At 41.6% G+C, this 15,215-nt stretch overlaps 2 protein-coding genes across 2 annotated transcripts; both read right to left on the bottom strand.

Annotated features, from left to right (window-relative positions):
- Window positions 1-705: 705 nt before the first annotated feature.
- LOC113582944 (5-beta-cholestane-3-alpha,7-alpha-diol 12-alpha-hydroxylase) lies at window positions 706-2,511 on the bottom strand. The gene has a single exon (XM_027018995.3). The coding sequence runs from the start codon at window positions 2,488-2,490 to the stop codon at window positions 955-957; it is 1,536 nt and encodes a 511-aa protein (XP_026874796.2). The 5' UTR covers window positions 2,491-2,511; the 3' UTR covers window positions 706-954.
- A 3,969-nt stretch (window positions 2,512-6,480) lies between these two features.
- LOC113582945 (C-C chemokine receptor type 5) lies at window positions 6,481-8,526 on the bottom strand. Its single transcript, XM_027018997.3, has one exon. The coding sequence runs from the start codon at window positions 8,434-8,436 to the stop codon at window positions 7,324-7,326; it is 1,113 nt and encodes a 370-aa protein (XP_026874798.2). The 5' UTR covers window positions 8,437-8,526; the 3' UTR covers window positions 6,481-7,323.
- Window positions 8,527-15,215: the final 6,689 nt, after the last annotated feature.

Below are 15,215 nucleotides of genomic sequence, written 5' to 3'. Positions count from 1 at the left end.
CACACCGCTTGCGGTGTCTCCCCCTTCGGCATTCGGACTTAGGCGACGCCGTGGTCTGCAGGCCTGGTACGCATAGCAACCCGAGGTGACAGAGCGTCTGAAGCACGCCGTCGTCCAGGTAGGTTTGTGTATTATGTCTTAAGTGTAGCAGGCTATGGAGGTTGGTTGTTTCCATGTATGTGTGGTTTAAGTTGCTGGAAAAAAGTAGTACAGACGACAGATAGTAGCACAATAGCACCATTATCGGACCTGGAGAAGGCCGCTGTGTGCTACCGCGCCGCCCCAAAGTATGGGGACCTGAGTGTTTAATCCAATTTTAACATGATATTAATAACATCATATCATATAGAACATTGTTAACATGATATTGTTATATTGATAATATATAAATTATTCATAACATGATATTAAGACATTCTATCCAACCAGCCTGGCTTTTTCCCCTCAGTTATAGTCACAAAAAGAAACGTGCATTTTGGGAAAAATGAATTAGTATAACAGAAAACCCAAACTGTAAAAGTTCATTATCATGTGAAACTAATTTCCAGTTATGCCTACCTATGTCAACCCCTTTACAGGCTTTGCCAAGAAAATAGATGCTTGGTACAAATGTCACACTTTGCACTCACAACAAAGTTGACAAGTTATATCTACTGGCTTTCCTATAACCCATTTGCTTAACCAGATCAATGAAGGTAGAACAGAGATTTTTTTTAATTTTATTTGTTAGATATGCACATACATGAAAACAGATAACAGCCAGCTCCCAGCGTATACCCACTTCATATTTTCTTTTGCAAAACTTTGCCTTTTCTCCCAATCTACATGTTACCTAAATCATAATACAGATCAATATTGTTCCTTCAGTTTTCGTGTAAGATAATATTTGTAAATGGAATTAAAATTCAAAGCCTTTACAAAGTGCTGAAAAATTACACAAAGGATTAATTCAGCCTAAAATCTAAGCCTGTATCTGAACTGCATGTCCTTGGTTGGCTGCATGGTTCCAAACCCCCATCTCTTAATATCTATATCTGGAATCTCCTCCTCTGGGTTTTTAAGCTCAAAGTCAAAGTATGTAATCATAAGGAAAACAAACTGTTTCAGCTCATTCGTAGCAAAGAACCTTCCAGGGCACATGCTGACACCAGCACCCCAGGGCATGGTGTAATACTTGACCTTCTTCCCACCTTTATAGAAATCAGTCTTTTTGCCCCCCTCTGGAGTAAGGAAGCGGTCATACTTGAAGGTGTGTGGGTCAGTGTGTATCTCTGGGTCCATCTGAACTGTGGTGTAGGGAAACAGTGACACTCTGTCACCCATGCGGATGTTGTACTGCTGTCCGTTGGCCATGTTCAGGGTCATGTCTTCCAGGACGGCTCTGGTGAGCACAGGGGCAGCTGTCATGCGGAGGGTCTCCTCCACCGCACTGTCCAGAATGGGGGTTCTCTGCAGCATGTCCCTGGTCAGGTTAATCAGCGGCCCACCACGCTTCACCTCCTGTCCTGTTTCACGGAGAACCTCCTCCACCTCTCCTCTCACGGCCTCCATAGCGTCAGGGTGCTTCATGAGGAACAGGAGTAGCCAGAAAGAGGCAGGGCCTGTGTTACCCTGGGACGCCCACAGGAGAAGGAGCATGTGTCGGTCCAGCATGAAGTCCTCCATTCCGAGTTCAGCCCTCTCCTGCTGCGACTCATTCACCCAGTCACTGATGTTCTGTCTGGACTTCACCTTCTGCACTGACAGAATTTTCCAGAATAGCTTTTTCAGCCTCTCAGCCTCCCTCTTACTGCTTGGCCCCAGCACGCCGTATGCCAGGTTGGGGAAGAGCTGGTCATATTTGCGAAACTCAACAAAGAGCTCATCTGAGTGAGTCCGGTCAATTTTCTTGGCTTTGTCCAAACTTCCTGAGGTTTTGACATTCTCATTTCCAAACAAGGACAGGTAACCAGCGCGAAAAACAATGTTGTAGCTGTAGTTGAAGAGCTCTGCCTCCTGCCAGGGTTTCTCATAATCCCCAGCACCCATGTTATGGAGCATCAGGTTCTGGAGATTGGTCATCATGGCCTGAGTGATCAGAACCAACCCGTCACCCATCAGATGCTTATTGCTGGATGCCTGAATTAACTTGTGTTCTTCTTCTGTGGGATGGTATCCGAACACGCGCTGAACCAGATGTCTTGCAAACTTATTGAAGTCTAGTTTTGCTCGTGCCTCTTTGACCACTGACCCAAATGAGTGAGGATCTGTCAGGAATGTGTAATAAAATCCTCCCAGCTGCACTGTGAAAATATCCCCGTGCTTGTGTTTCATCCTCTCCAGAAACTTTGCTGTGTCTCTCCTGAACTCCAACACGTGTCCCAGCCAGGGCAGAGGGCCTTTATCCAGTGGGGGTTCCCCTGGCCTCCTCCGACGGAAAGCTCCCAGGAGATAGAGGCCCCCCAGCAGAGAGGTAAAAAGAGCAAGCAAGATTTGAAACAGAAAGCTCATGGTTAGCTCCTCTGTGTGTAGTCAAGCACACTGAACATTAACTCCAGCTTTATTTGGTTCACAATTGCTCCTCCCATTTGAATCCTGAAATGTGAGTGGCTCCTCTAGAGGGTATCAGACATGCATTTAAACCCAGTTTCTCCTGCTTATCAATACATTTGGCTTAGATACAGAGTTATGTTCTTGTTTCAAAGAGTTAAGGCTATATGAGACTTATTTAAGACTTATGTAAGAGGAATAAAATGTGGAAATTGGTGTTGGAGAGGGGTTTGGTTTAACACTAATAATTTTATAAACTTATTTTACATTGATGACTGTTCATGTCCATGCAAGCTAACATCAAAGCAATGTCCATGTTTTTAAAACAGCTTTCATGGCATGAAAATTAACACTATACTAAGAACACTATACTAAGGCTTTCTCACTCACACTCTCATTCATGTACATACACACAAAAATATTAGAATCATATAGGTGTTAAAAATAATTTATACGTTAACATTTTAAATTCATTATTTAGATATTTGCATTCTTAATTATTTACTTATTTGCATTCTATAATCATGACATGTCATGTACAAAGTTGTGAGTGGCTCTGTGTGGCATATGTAATATCCTTATGCCCAATAAAATATTAAATTATAGGTACGTGTTTTTCAGCAAAACTGATACGCTGCTTTATATTGGAGGACTACTTATTTGAACCTTTGTAGAAAACACATTGGAAGGCAGATCTGTGGAGAGTTTGCCCACATGTTCTGAATAATCAACCACTCCGTCCATTTATACATCCGAGGAAACTTAGCTGCTGGATTTTTCTGTCCATCATGCATGTTTGTTTGTTTGTTTGTTTGTTTGTTTGCTTGTTTGTTTAGGGTGTTTGTGCTTTTATATAGGCTAAATATGACTATGAAATTCTAAGGAAATTGCACAAATGAATTGGGCTTGTTGCTAAGGGAATGTGAATTCCAACGCAGCTGCTTGCTTTAAGCATCTCTCCTTATCAGAAAGGCGCAGTACATGCTCTTTGAAGTGATGCGTGAAGCCCACAGGAGTGGATACCAAGGGAAGCGGATGATGACATGGAGAAAACAATGTCATTATTATTTATGCTTAACCTCTTGCTTGGTTTTAAAAGCGATAAATACTGTTTTATCTCACCAGTCAGCATAAGTCTATAATTAAAAATTGATCGGGTGTCCTTGAGTGTACCTGGTTCTAGAATAATGATTCGGGAAAGATTGTGTTACAATAGTGTTATCTCTAAGATAACAGCCCAGATTGAAAACCCTTCCCTACTGTCCTTCTTTATAGCACTTGGCCTTGACTTGCTGAAGACTCTGACCCTGTGGACAAGAAGAAACACGTGAACCTATGATGATATTCCAAAGTACATTAAAAAGGGATTTCAAACTTCTCAGATTGGTTAAGGTTATTTTAAACCTTATGGGATGGCTAAAAGGTGCAGCACAGAGTTGCATTGATGAGAGTTATGTAAGGTGTATAAGATTTTGCACGGGGTTGTTCCACAGTATTTTAAATTTATTTTGTGCACCTGCAAGAAGTTCATAGTTATTCTACTAGAAGAAGAACCATAGATTTGGTTTCTTTATGTATATAGCTGCAACTCTGGAATCGGTTGCCAAGGTGTTTTAAAATGATTGATACTGTGCAAGGTTTTAAATATGCTGTTAATAATTGATACATGAGGGGTGTATGGATAATAATTAGATGGATACATTAGGTATGCAGTTGTATTGTGATAATTGACTTATGTCACATTTGCTATATTTTCATCTGCTGCCTAATGTGTGATTTGGTATAAGGGACCACAATGGAAATAAGTATGTGGACTTTTTTGTGTTATCCCAGACTGTTCCTGTTTCTATTATAGGCACCATATGGTACGTCAGTGTGGATATTGTTTGTGTAAAATATGAAATGAGCTAATCAAAGCAAATCAAACCTGTGAAACATGCAAGTCACAGATTGTGTTTGCTGCACTTTGTGTCTGAGAGATGCAATCTGGGGAAAACCTAAAGGACCAAAAGTTCAAATCACTATACGAGAGTTCAAATGTGAAGAAGTGTAATTACTAACCAGGCAGCACCAGTTAATATGAAAATGTTACAGTGAAAGCTGAGTTTCTAACTTGTGATTATCGATAGAAAACATTTTTTTTTTACAAACTCAAGGAATGCGGCTTAACGTTTTGTTATTTAGCTTCGCCCGCTTTCTTCGTAAAAGTCGTCCCTGTGACGTAGATGGTGGGCAACAACTCAAGAAGTTTGAACTGTAGGTGATGCAAAATGACCAAAAGGTGTGTTGTCTTTGGCTGCAATAATTCAAAGTACAGTGGGACCCCCGTGTAGAAATAGCCCAAAGACCCCAAAATATACAAAACATTGACAAAATATGTCAACTTTAAAATGGCACATTGGAAAGGACAATCCGCTGACGCCGTTATGTTGTGATTTACCACAACTATGAGGTGCAAAGATGGGTTCACGACGACTGAATCTTAAGACTGCTGCTTTTCCAACAATATGGCCATGTAAAGAAAATAGAGTTGTGTTCCAGAGCCACTGTATGTGGAAGTAAACGGGGTAAGTGCGATTACTTTGCCCATTTTAGTTGACGTTAGCTAACATTAGCTAGTCTTGCTAGCTAGCTGGGTTAGTAGCTATCTGACTGACTTGCTAAGCTTGGTGGCTCAAGGCATAATGTTACTAGGCTAAAACTACTCCACCGAGGTTTATTACGGAGATTTATAGACTATTTTATGAATGTGTATTCAACGTATTATGCTTTTACAACAACACTGATAACTGCACCTTTGCGTTTAGCTAGCTAGCTATCGTCATTAATAGCTCAGTGTGAAGCGTCTTAAAGTTCGTTATTTAGCTAGCTAGTTATGTTTCCCATAATGATCCAGCATCTTTCCAAATACTTGAATGGATAACACTAAGTTTATTTAAGTTATTTCAATATACGAAGTTAGCACTAGAAATTCACTTAAGTCAGCAAGGCAGAAGAGAAGGTAATGAGAATGCATTCAAGGCCAGATATATATAACCTAGACATATGTGATTAACCTCCCGAAAACATATTACACCACTAAAGCAAATGCATTAGCTAGTTTAGCTAAGACATTTGTTAAAAGAGAGCACCGTTAACTAGTTAAAAAATATATTTGGAATCTGAAGAACCAGCACTGGAAAATTCACGGTCCAAGTCGTAATGGTATTTGATCACGGCGTTGTTCACGGTTGCCAGTCAGTGACGTCACTCAGCGAATTTCTGGAGCGACATCATGTTTTTGCGCCATTTAGTTGTATTCGTCATTTTTAAAGTAATAAACATGTTATTTTCATTTTAATCCACGTATACATTTTTGAAGTGGCTAAGATAATGTGAAATCTTCAGGGAGGTCATTAGGTGATGCTTAGCCTTTAAACACAGTATTATTCTGGGCTAGAATTATCAGGTCTTTTTCTGCCATGAAACCTTGGACATTTGCCTCTCAGCACTAGGGTCTTAGGTGAGTTTCCATGTTCTTCCTGCGTTTGTATGGGATTTCCTCCAGGGTCTCTGGTTTCCTCCCACAGTCCAAAAACATGAAGTTTTGGTTGATTGGAGACTCTAAATTGTCCTGTATGAATGTGAAATGTGTAACTATATAGATGTGTGTGTGTGTGTGTGTATATATATATATGTATATGTATATATGTATGTATGTATGTCCAATGGTGGTTGGTGGTGCTCTATGTGTATGTTCTAGTTGGATTCAGGTTCACACTAAAAGCTGACAGTAATATACTGACCACTACCTTAAGACAAATGCCACGCTGTTCTGTGGAGATGGTAATATTTGATCATAAATGGTGTGAACATACTGAGAAAGAGAACTTAATATTTTGTGCACCTGTTAACATTTTACACCAGCAGATAAGTCAGGAATTAGATTTCATTAATGAGTATTGTGACCGTATGGTCACTCACTCATGGCATAACTAAATGACCCATCTTAGCCGTATGCTAACTATTACACACAGGGATCTCACTTTAAACTAATATTTGCTGAAGAGGGTCACCCCTTTCTAGTCAATGTTTAATGCTGATGACACATGGTCATGATTCATGACTTCTAGACACATTTGGTCATGTGAATAAAGTTCATGACCTGAGGGACTAGAAATTACCAACTTCTGTTTTCCACAGTGTTGGAAGTCCTATGTAGTCCTGAATCAGCAAGTTTAGCAAGTGAGCTTGTTGCCAGACAAATTAGTCATTTATCTAGTAGCCTCTATAGATAAATCAAATATTTTCATTTGAAGTTGGGTATAAACCAAAATTACAGCAGAAAATGTTGATATATGAATTATATTAGAATAATTGTAGAAAACAATTATGAAATGTTAAATGTTTTGCTCACATTTCTAGATAAGAAACATTTTTCTGAATGGCCTTATCATCACACATAGCTATAATCATGGGGGGAATGTTTTCTACTTTGGATGCCTGGCACACAGACAGGAAACCCCTGTCACAAAGTCCTATTACTTATACTTATGTAAGAGTGGTGCTGGATTTCTTTCCCTTCTAGCTACATCCATCAGGAGTCAAAACATGGTCTAATATGTTGTGTGGATTAAAATGCAATATTAAAAGTCCTATAAAAATACAGAATGAGCATTAAGCAGTCAGACTACAAAAGCAGAGCTAAATAGTAAAATAATTTTGAGGTCTCTGTAGTCCTGATTCTGGACTCAGATGTAGACTACATGCCATTATCGGGGTGACACTGAAATGACATAGGTTTGAACTGATAGACTATGTAATGTGTGGTAAGACGTGACCTTGTTGTTCGGTGCAGGAGCTATCTAAGTCAGGGCTGGAGAACCTCTGCAGTCCTTTAAGCTCGAGTGTGTCCTTCTGACTGAACCCGTCGTCACTGCTATCAGAAACACTAATCAAATAGTTGGAGGTTGTATATTTCCCTTGTAATTTCCTCCAGATCTTCTGGTTCAGAAGGAGATAAGCCAAAGGATTCAGACAAACGTGTGTGAACGCAATACATTCTGTGCTCTGAATGGCCAGGTCCAGGTGCAGGCTTATCACACACTCAGATATGATATGAAGCTCTTGCAAAGCATGCAGTAAGTTCACCACACTGTAAGGGAACCAGAGGGCAAAAAACAAGATTGTAAATCCCATTACCAATTTCAGGGTCCTGGATCTTTTGGGAAGTGAAGTCCTCCTGGCCATGATGCGGAAAATAGCACAGGAGGAGAACAATAAGATCAGGAAGGGTCCGCAGAATCCAAGGATGATCATTTGAAACCTCATGTAGATCCTCCAGCCGTGTGTGTGCATGAAGTTATAGCTGCAGATCCTCTGCCCCTGGAACTCATGAGCCTCCACAAAGCTGAGATGTGGTGTGGCAGCTAAAATTGACAGGAGCCAGACGGCAGCACATGCCAGCGTGTTCTTCCTGCATGCACTCAGTCGTCCCACACACACGCGAGCTACACATACATACTTCTGCAGGGTCAGACATCCGACAAACAGGTTGCTGCTGAACAAGCCCACCATGTAGAACACTGTGACAGCCTTGCACATGTGGGGCCCGAAGATCCACTCCCCGTGTGCATAAACAGCCCAGAAGGGAAGAGTTAACGTAAACAGAAGATCTGCGGTGACCATGTTGAGGGGAAACACTTTCCGCAGAGACTTACTCTTGATGAAAATAGTGATTAAAGTTAAATTACTTATGAAGCTGAGTACACATGTAATGGAGAAGAAAGCTGGCAGGAATGCTTGGCTGAATGTTCTGACTTCATGCTTCTCGCAGGGTCTGTATTCCTTTTCTGATTCCATGTTGTAATAGTCCTCATAGCTGTAATCATAGGAATCATTGAAAGATGCAGGATGAAGGACGTCCATGGTTGTGGGTCCAGTTCGAGCCTTGGAAAAATGTTATTGGAATAATATTATTGTTATTGGACAAAGGCAGCATCCACCCGATTGCGCTCTCCAACTTTCCCCAGACAGGAGGAATGCGGAATAATAGGCAGCAAGAAAAAGGAAGTGACTAGCCTCGGGTCTGTTGCCAGGACACAGCAGTTTTTAATCACTTTGATGTTTCAATAAAAATAAAAAAAATCATGTGATTATTTTCCGATCAATACTGAACCAAAAGTTGCAAAGAAAACAGTAAATCAAGACAGCAGGAATCGTTTACTCCCGATGAACACATAATTCTGAACTGTTAAATGTTTTGTTTGTTTTGTACCATTTTACCTAGCACCAGCAACGGAAAAAGGCAGAGTGAAGGTTTAAAACCAGTGTATCTGACTCCAAATTATAATCATCAAACATGTTGGAAGGCGAAAGTTCTATTGCAAAGCTCACCATACGTTATGAGAATATACATAACCAACTTTGAAATTCCTAAATGCGGAACCGCCTGCTTTGTTCATATGTTTTCCAGTAAGGTAACCTAATATCTGGACTAAAACTATAGAGAACTAAATCCACAGAGAATTGCGATGGGAAGTCACAACTTGCAGAACAGTGATTTACAGTCCTGAATATCAACTGAGTGTTTGTAGTGGGGCAGGGTGAAAATGACTACTGTTATTTGATCTTCCACAAAGGCTGGTTCTCAGCGAGAGACCGCAGATGTGCACCATAGTGTGAGGGGAGACAAGAGGTTGGCTTGCTATGTGACTGGGGGAACGTGTGGGAACATGTGGGAATATGTGAGAATGTGAGGGAATTTGTGGGAATGTGAGGGAATACTGTCTGTTCTGTCTGTGGAGTGCCCCCAGTCAGTAAACAGGCTGTTGTGGGCCAGTTACTAAGGCAACACTCTGAAAAATTAAAATAATAATTATTATTTCTGATGTTCTTTTGTTTTTTACATGGCTAGCACTGAAATAGCGTCCCATGCCAAAGGCAAAGTGCAGCATGTAAGGTAAGACAGCAGGAAGGACAGCATGTGGCAGAGTTAGTTTCACTCAGGATTGAACTGAATAGCACATCCATTGTTCCAACAGAACACACCATTCATTTGTTGTAAGCAAACATAGTAGTTGTCATAGAAACTTTCTATTTCTCTGAGTTTCTGTCAGATTAAAACATCTGTGATCCAATGGTGTGGTTTCCCAGACACAGTTGATCATAGGCCTAGAGTAAATTACAGACAATGATTCAGTGAAAATATATCATGTCGGTCACATGTTGATATAATAATGTTGATAACATAGGGGAAGCCATGAGAAGATTCTATCACTGCTGACAACACCCATTTAATTCTTTTCTTCCCACTTTCTGACTCTCGCTTTCCAGACATATTAGCATGTTGCACTGACATTGCGTCATGGATGACAGCCCACCGCTTAAAGCTCCACCCCAGCAAGACCAAGCTTCTGTACATCCCAAGAACTCCTAGTCCTCACCATGACCTCACAGTTTCCTTCGAGAACTCCCTGGTATCGCCATCTGAAGCTGCTCATAGCCTGGGCATAACTGATAATGCTTGCCTACAAAGCCAAAAATGGACCAGCCCCTCCATACATTGTCAAAGGTCAAAGCCTGATTCCTACCTCATGTAATTTGAACCTCAAGTACGGCTTGGCTTGAAATACCTCGCTTCAGGTCTCATGGACGACAAACATCGAGACTATTTTCTGTCCTGGCTCCAAGATGGTGGAATGAACTCCCGCTTGCTGTCGGGACAGCAGAGTCCCTTGCAGTCTTCAAACGCAGACTGAAGACCCATCTCTTTTTGCAGAATATTTAAAGGACAACTGACACTACTCCCTTATTGACTGACTAATTTAGTATTTATTGTAGGGCACTGTTTATGTTTTTTAACAAACTCTAGCACTTGTTTACTTGTTTATAGCACTTATCATTGTTTAAGATAGACCTTATGTATTTTGTACTTCTAGGCATCAGCATTCATCCCTGTATTCTACAGTATTCTAGTTCATTGGTATGTTGGACTCTAACCTACTGTACTGTTCTAGGATATATTCTATGAGTAAATGACAAAGCACTTTTGTAAGTCGCTCTGGATAAGAGCGTCTGCTAAATGCCGTAAATGTAAATGTAACCACTGAACAATAATGAACACGGGTCCCCAGGCGGTCTTTATCAAAAATTAGGTTCCTCCCCTCCGTGTCCTGTCATTTTAATGGAGTTCAGAGGTACTTCAAGTTCCTAAAGTGAACAGCCCTTGAAGGGCTTGAGATAAATTTTGTTACTTTTTGTCTTAGAAGTGCTTAAGATGCATAATTATATTCAGATATTGTATGAATAAGGTAAGCAGAATAAAGGTTTTGGAAATGTGTTAGAAGAATGAAGGGTTTCATTCAAACCTGGTACTTTAAGTGCAACAAAAGGATGATTGAAAGCATGTATGTATGTTAAAAACAGTTGACATTAAATCATGCATTGTTCTTTTTTAATGAATTAGGTGTTTATTTGCTTTATATTTTATTACTATTATTTACATTTATATAGCACCTTTCTCAGACTCAAGGACACTTTACAGACAGATACTAGCTTTTACAAACACTCACGCAACAATGAGAAGCAGCAGCCAATTTGCACAGTGTACTCTATTGGACAGAGCACACTGGGGGAGGGGCTGCAATGACTGCAGGGCAAGGGGAGGAGGTTAAGGCCAGGACACAGCACCAACCATCACTGGACACACACACACAGCACCAACCATCACTGGACACACACACACACAGCACCAACCATCACTGGACACACACACACACAGCACCAACCATCACTGGACACACACACACAGCACCAAGCATCACTGGACACACACACACACACACACACACACACACACAGCACCAACCATCACTGGACACACACACAGTCCATCACTGGACGGACACACACACAGAGCACCAACCATCACTGGACACACACACACAGCACCAGCTGGATGCCTGAATTAACTTGTGTTCTTCTTCTGTGGCATGGTAGCCAAACGCGCTGAACCAGATGTCTTGCAAACTTATTGAAGTCTAGTTTTGCTCGTGCCTCTTTGAATGTGTAATAAAATCCTCCCAGCTGCACTGTGAAAATATCCCCACGCTTGTGTTTCATCCTCTCCAGAAACTTTGCTGTGTCTCTCCTGAACTCCAACACATGTCCCAGCGTGGAATAAACTTCTGGCTATCTGGACAGCAGAGTCCCTTGCAGTGTTCAAACACAGGATGAAGACTTATCTATTTGTGGAATAGTTAAATGACCATTGATTCTGTAGCCATGAAATTCATACTACTGTTAGGTAACAAACTATAGAATGTATAGTTTGTTGTTGTTTGTTATTGCATTTATCACTGTCTGATAGAGATCATGCTTGTTTTGCACTTCTAGGTATCAGCATTGATCCCTGTGTTTCAACAGTATTCTAGTTCATTGGTATCTTGCACTCTAACCTACTGTACTGGCTGGGATACATTCTACGAGTAGATGACAAAGCACTTTTTAAAGTCAATAAAGTGAACAAGAGCGTCTGCTAAATGCCGAAAATGTAAATGTAAGGTTAGAAGGGAGATAAGAAGAGTTGTTTGGGAGCATTTTGAGGTTAGCCAACTGATTTGAGCACTGCAGAAGGACAGAAAAGATTAGAGCAGACATGGGACATAGATCAAATGCACAAGGGCGCATGTGATTATTGTAGAACAAAAAAGACATGTTTCCAGCAGGAGGGTTATCATCATTTTCCTCTGGTGCTACCAGCAGGACCAGATAGGCTAGATAGGCAGATAGGCAATCAAATCCCTGTCATCATGGACTTCACAGCTGAAATCATAACGGGTAGACAACACTGAAGGAGAAGCAACATAACAACAGGCAGCATCAGAGAAACCAGCCAATGATCCCAACCAAACCACAGGCTAGAGTTTCTCATACTCTCAATAATATTAGTGACACTGGCATAATGATCAGGAATGTAAAGTCAGAAAAGTGCATGGCACACACCTTTAGCTAATAAAAGGTCAAAGGGGCGGCCTGTGTTGAACAACAGTAGTACGAACGACTGGAAGTTCTTTGTTCAACAATGACACTGAATTAGAGGTGTCATTAGCTTACTTCAGGACCTGCCAGGCTAAACCACTGATGTTGTTCAGGGATGCAGTGGTATCACCTCCCAAAAACAAGGATCACCCTACAGCTGCATTATTTTTAAAAATGAGAGGGAGAGAACAATATATACAATCTGACAAACTACCTATACAGGGGGCTCCAAATCTAACATTAATCTGACAGCATGGATCCATCTAATTTGACGGAAACGGTTTTCCCATCAAAACTTCAAATGCTGGCATTTTTATGGTTTCACAGGAATGTCGTGGGTATTTCACAGACAAGCCCATTTCTTTCTTATTTCTTGATCTGCTTTTATCGTGTGATTGAGGGTGATATGGAATGTGGAAGGTCAATATTCAGGTATTCGCATAGTTGCTGAGTTACTTTTGACATGAAGTCTGGGCCTTTGTCACTGTTAACTGAAGTTGCTATTTCATATCTGTTTTGCCGGATTCTTACTGCTGTTTTTGCATTTTCTTTAGCTCATGGAAATGCTTCAGGCCATTTAGAAAATTGGTGAATAATTACCAACACATTTGAACGGCCAACACATGGGTCTATGTCAGATGAATTAAACCCCCTCTGTGACCAAGTTTGTCTGAAGTCATGGGTGATGCCAAACACGTATTGACTGCCTGTGTAAACAGTGACAGGTTTAACCTTGAACAAAGTACATGCAGGAATCCAGCTGGGCTGCCTGGGCTTAGGAACACGGGAGAGAGTGGGCTTCAAGGATCATTCAGCAGTGTGCACACTGCATATCACACTGCCTAGTGCACATCAAAGCATTTTCATAGCCACTAGGTAATGTGCTTTGTGGTAGATGTATTTAACACTGTGGTGACCTGGTGACTAGTACGCAGGGTTAAATTATATGAAAGTAGTATTTTCAGTGTCCCGTACCAAAGCAGCAGCAGCCGCCACTGAGAGGCAAACGTGCGGGGAGAGCTTGTGTCACAATATATAAAGTTTTCTAAAGTTTCAGAGAGGCCACAGGTCGTTAACCGCCACCAGGCTCCTGGGCCAATACCCTGCCCGCGAGCCTGTCATGCTCACGTATGTAGAAATGAAAAGCAAGACTGTAGTTCAGCAGGCCTAATGAGGGAGTAGAAAAGAGATAGGAGGGTCTTATCATAATAGGAACAACCGGGAACCCAGGACCTGCAATAGTTCACCAGTCCCAAGAAGCCCATCATATCTTTCTTCGATGAGAAGGCTTAAAAATTCTGATAACGTCTACATGGTCACCAGCCAGCATGTGTTCACCTGCTGTGAAGATGAAAACCCAGGTATTTCACCTTTGTGCGACAGTACTGGAGTTTCTCCAAAGAGGCCTTGGAACCATACTTGGCCAGGTGTGAAAGCAGAGCCAGAGAGCCCTGCTCACAGGTGCTGTGGTCAGCAGCCGATAGGAGCAGGTTACTGTAGGACAACACACCCTCCAGCAAGGGAGCTCGGCAAGGGAGTCACGAACAGTGGAAGGGTAATTAATTAATAATTGTTTATTACTGGATGTAAAAGCAAAAATTGGTTGTGTGTCTGCATGCACAGGAATACTAAAGAGCACAGATCAACCAAGGTGAAGTGTACAGTGGCAGTGGTGTCTCAGTGGTTAAGATACTCAACTTGTAATCAGAAGGTTGCTGGTTCAAGCCCCATCACTACCAAGTTGCTACTGTTGGGCCCCTGAACAAGACCCTTAACCCTCAATTGCTCAAGTCATGTTCAGTCATAATATCTAGGTTGTTGACCTTCCTCAAATCTTGTGTAAGTGCCAACCCCTCCCCCCGTGGTTTGTGGACTAGATTGATTGGAGTATTGCAGAACCCCACATGCTGGCTACTCCAGCCTCTGTTTCAGCTGGGAGTGGATTTTGCCTACGTGATCTGGGGATTGTCCAGCTGAGTCCTATATGGTTCGCATGAGAACAGACCCGCTCAATCCCACAGATCGCAGGACTGATTGCAGTTGGTGCAGAATCACAAACAGAGAGCTCATGACATGATCCAGAGGTTGCTGTGAAATTTGCATTTGCTATAGTCATTTTTCCCCCTTAAAACCCAGTTTAGACATGATGTCACATCCTAAGAGGTTAAATGGTGAGTTAAGAATCATCACAAACATGCTGAAAGCATATACTGGGAACACTGACGCAAATAACAGACAGAAGAAACGTTTACGGACACAAAATAGGCACCACACTAACTCCCACAGAACTAACTGAAACTTGAAACTTGAAACTTAACTGATATTCCAGAGATACATGGCTGTGTCCTCTAGGGTCTCATACTGTGTCCTGCTAAGAGAAGAAAAGGGGGCCCCATGCAGTATCAACCAAGAAACTGTGCTTTGCTTTGTCTGGCCACAGGTAGTTCTCAGTATGGATGATTTATAGTTTCTGAGAGCATCAAAGAAGAATGGGGTGTGTTCTGTAGGCAACCCTGTTTTTACACAGAGCAATTAAAAATTTGCAATGATCACTAAATGGAATGTGTGCAATGTTAAGCTACAGTGCAGAGGGTAACTTTGGTCACTGAACAACAGAAGTTAGCCTCAGACACCGAGCAGCAGAGGGTAGCCTCGGTCACGGAGCA

This window comes from Electrophorus electricus, chromosome 13 (assembly GCF_041902795.1).
Source record: "Electrophorus electricus isolate QZ-2024a chromosome 13, ASM4190279v1, whole genome shotgun sequence".
Taxonomy (NCBI): Eukaryota; Metazoa; Chordata; class Actinopteri; order Gymnotiformes; family Gymnotidae; genus Electrophorus; species Electrophorus electricus.
The sequence above is the reverse complement of the archived record's forward strand: the minus strand, read 5'-3'. Positions and strand labels throughout refer to the sequence as shown.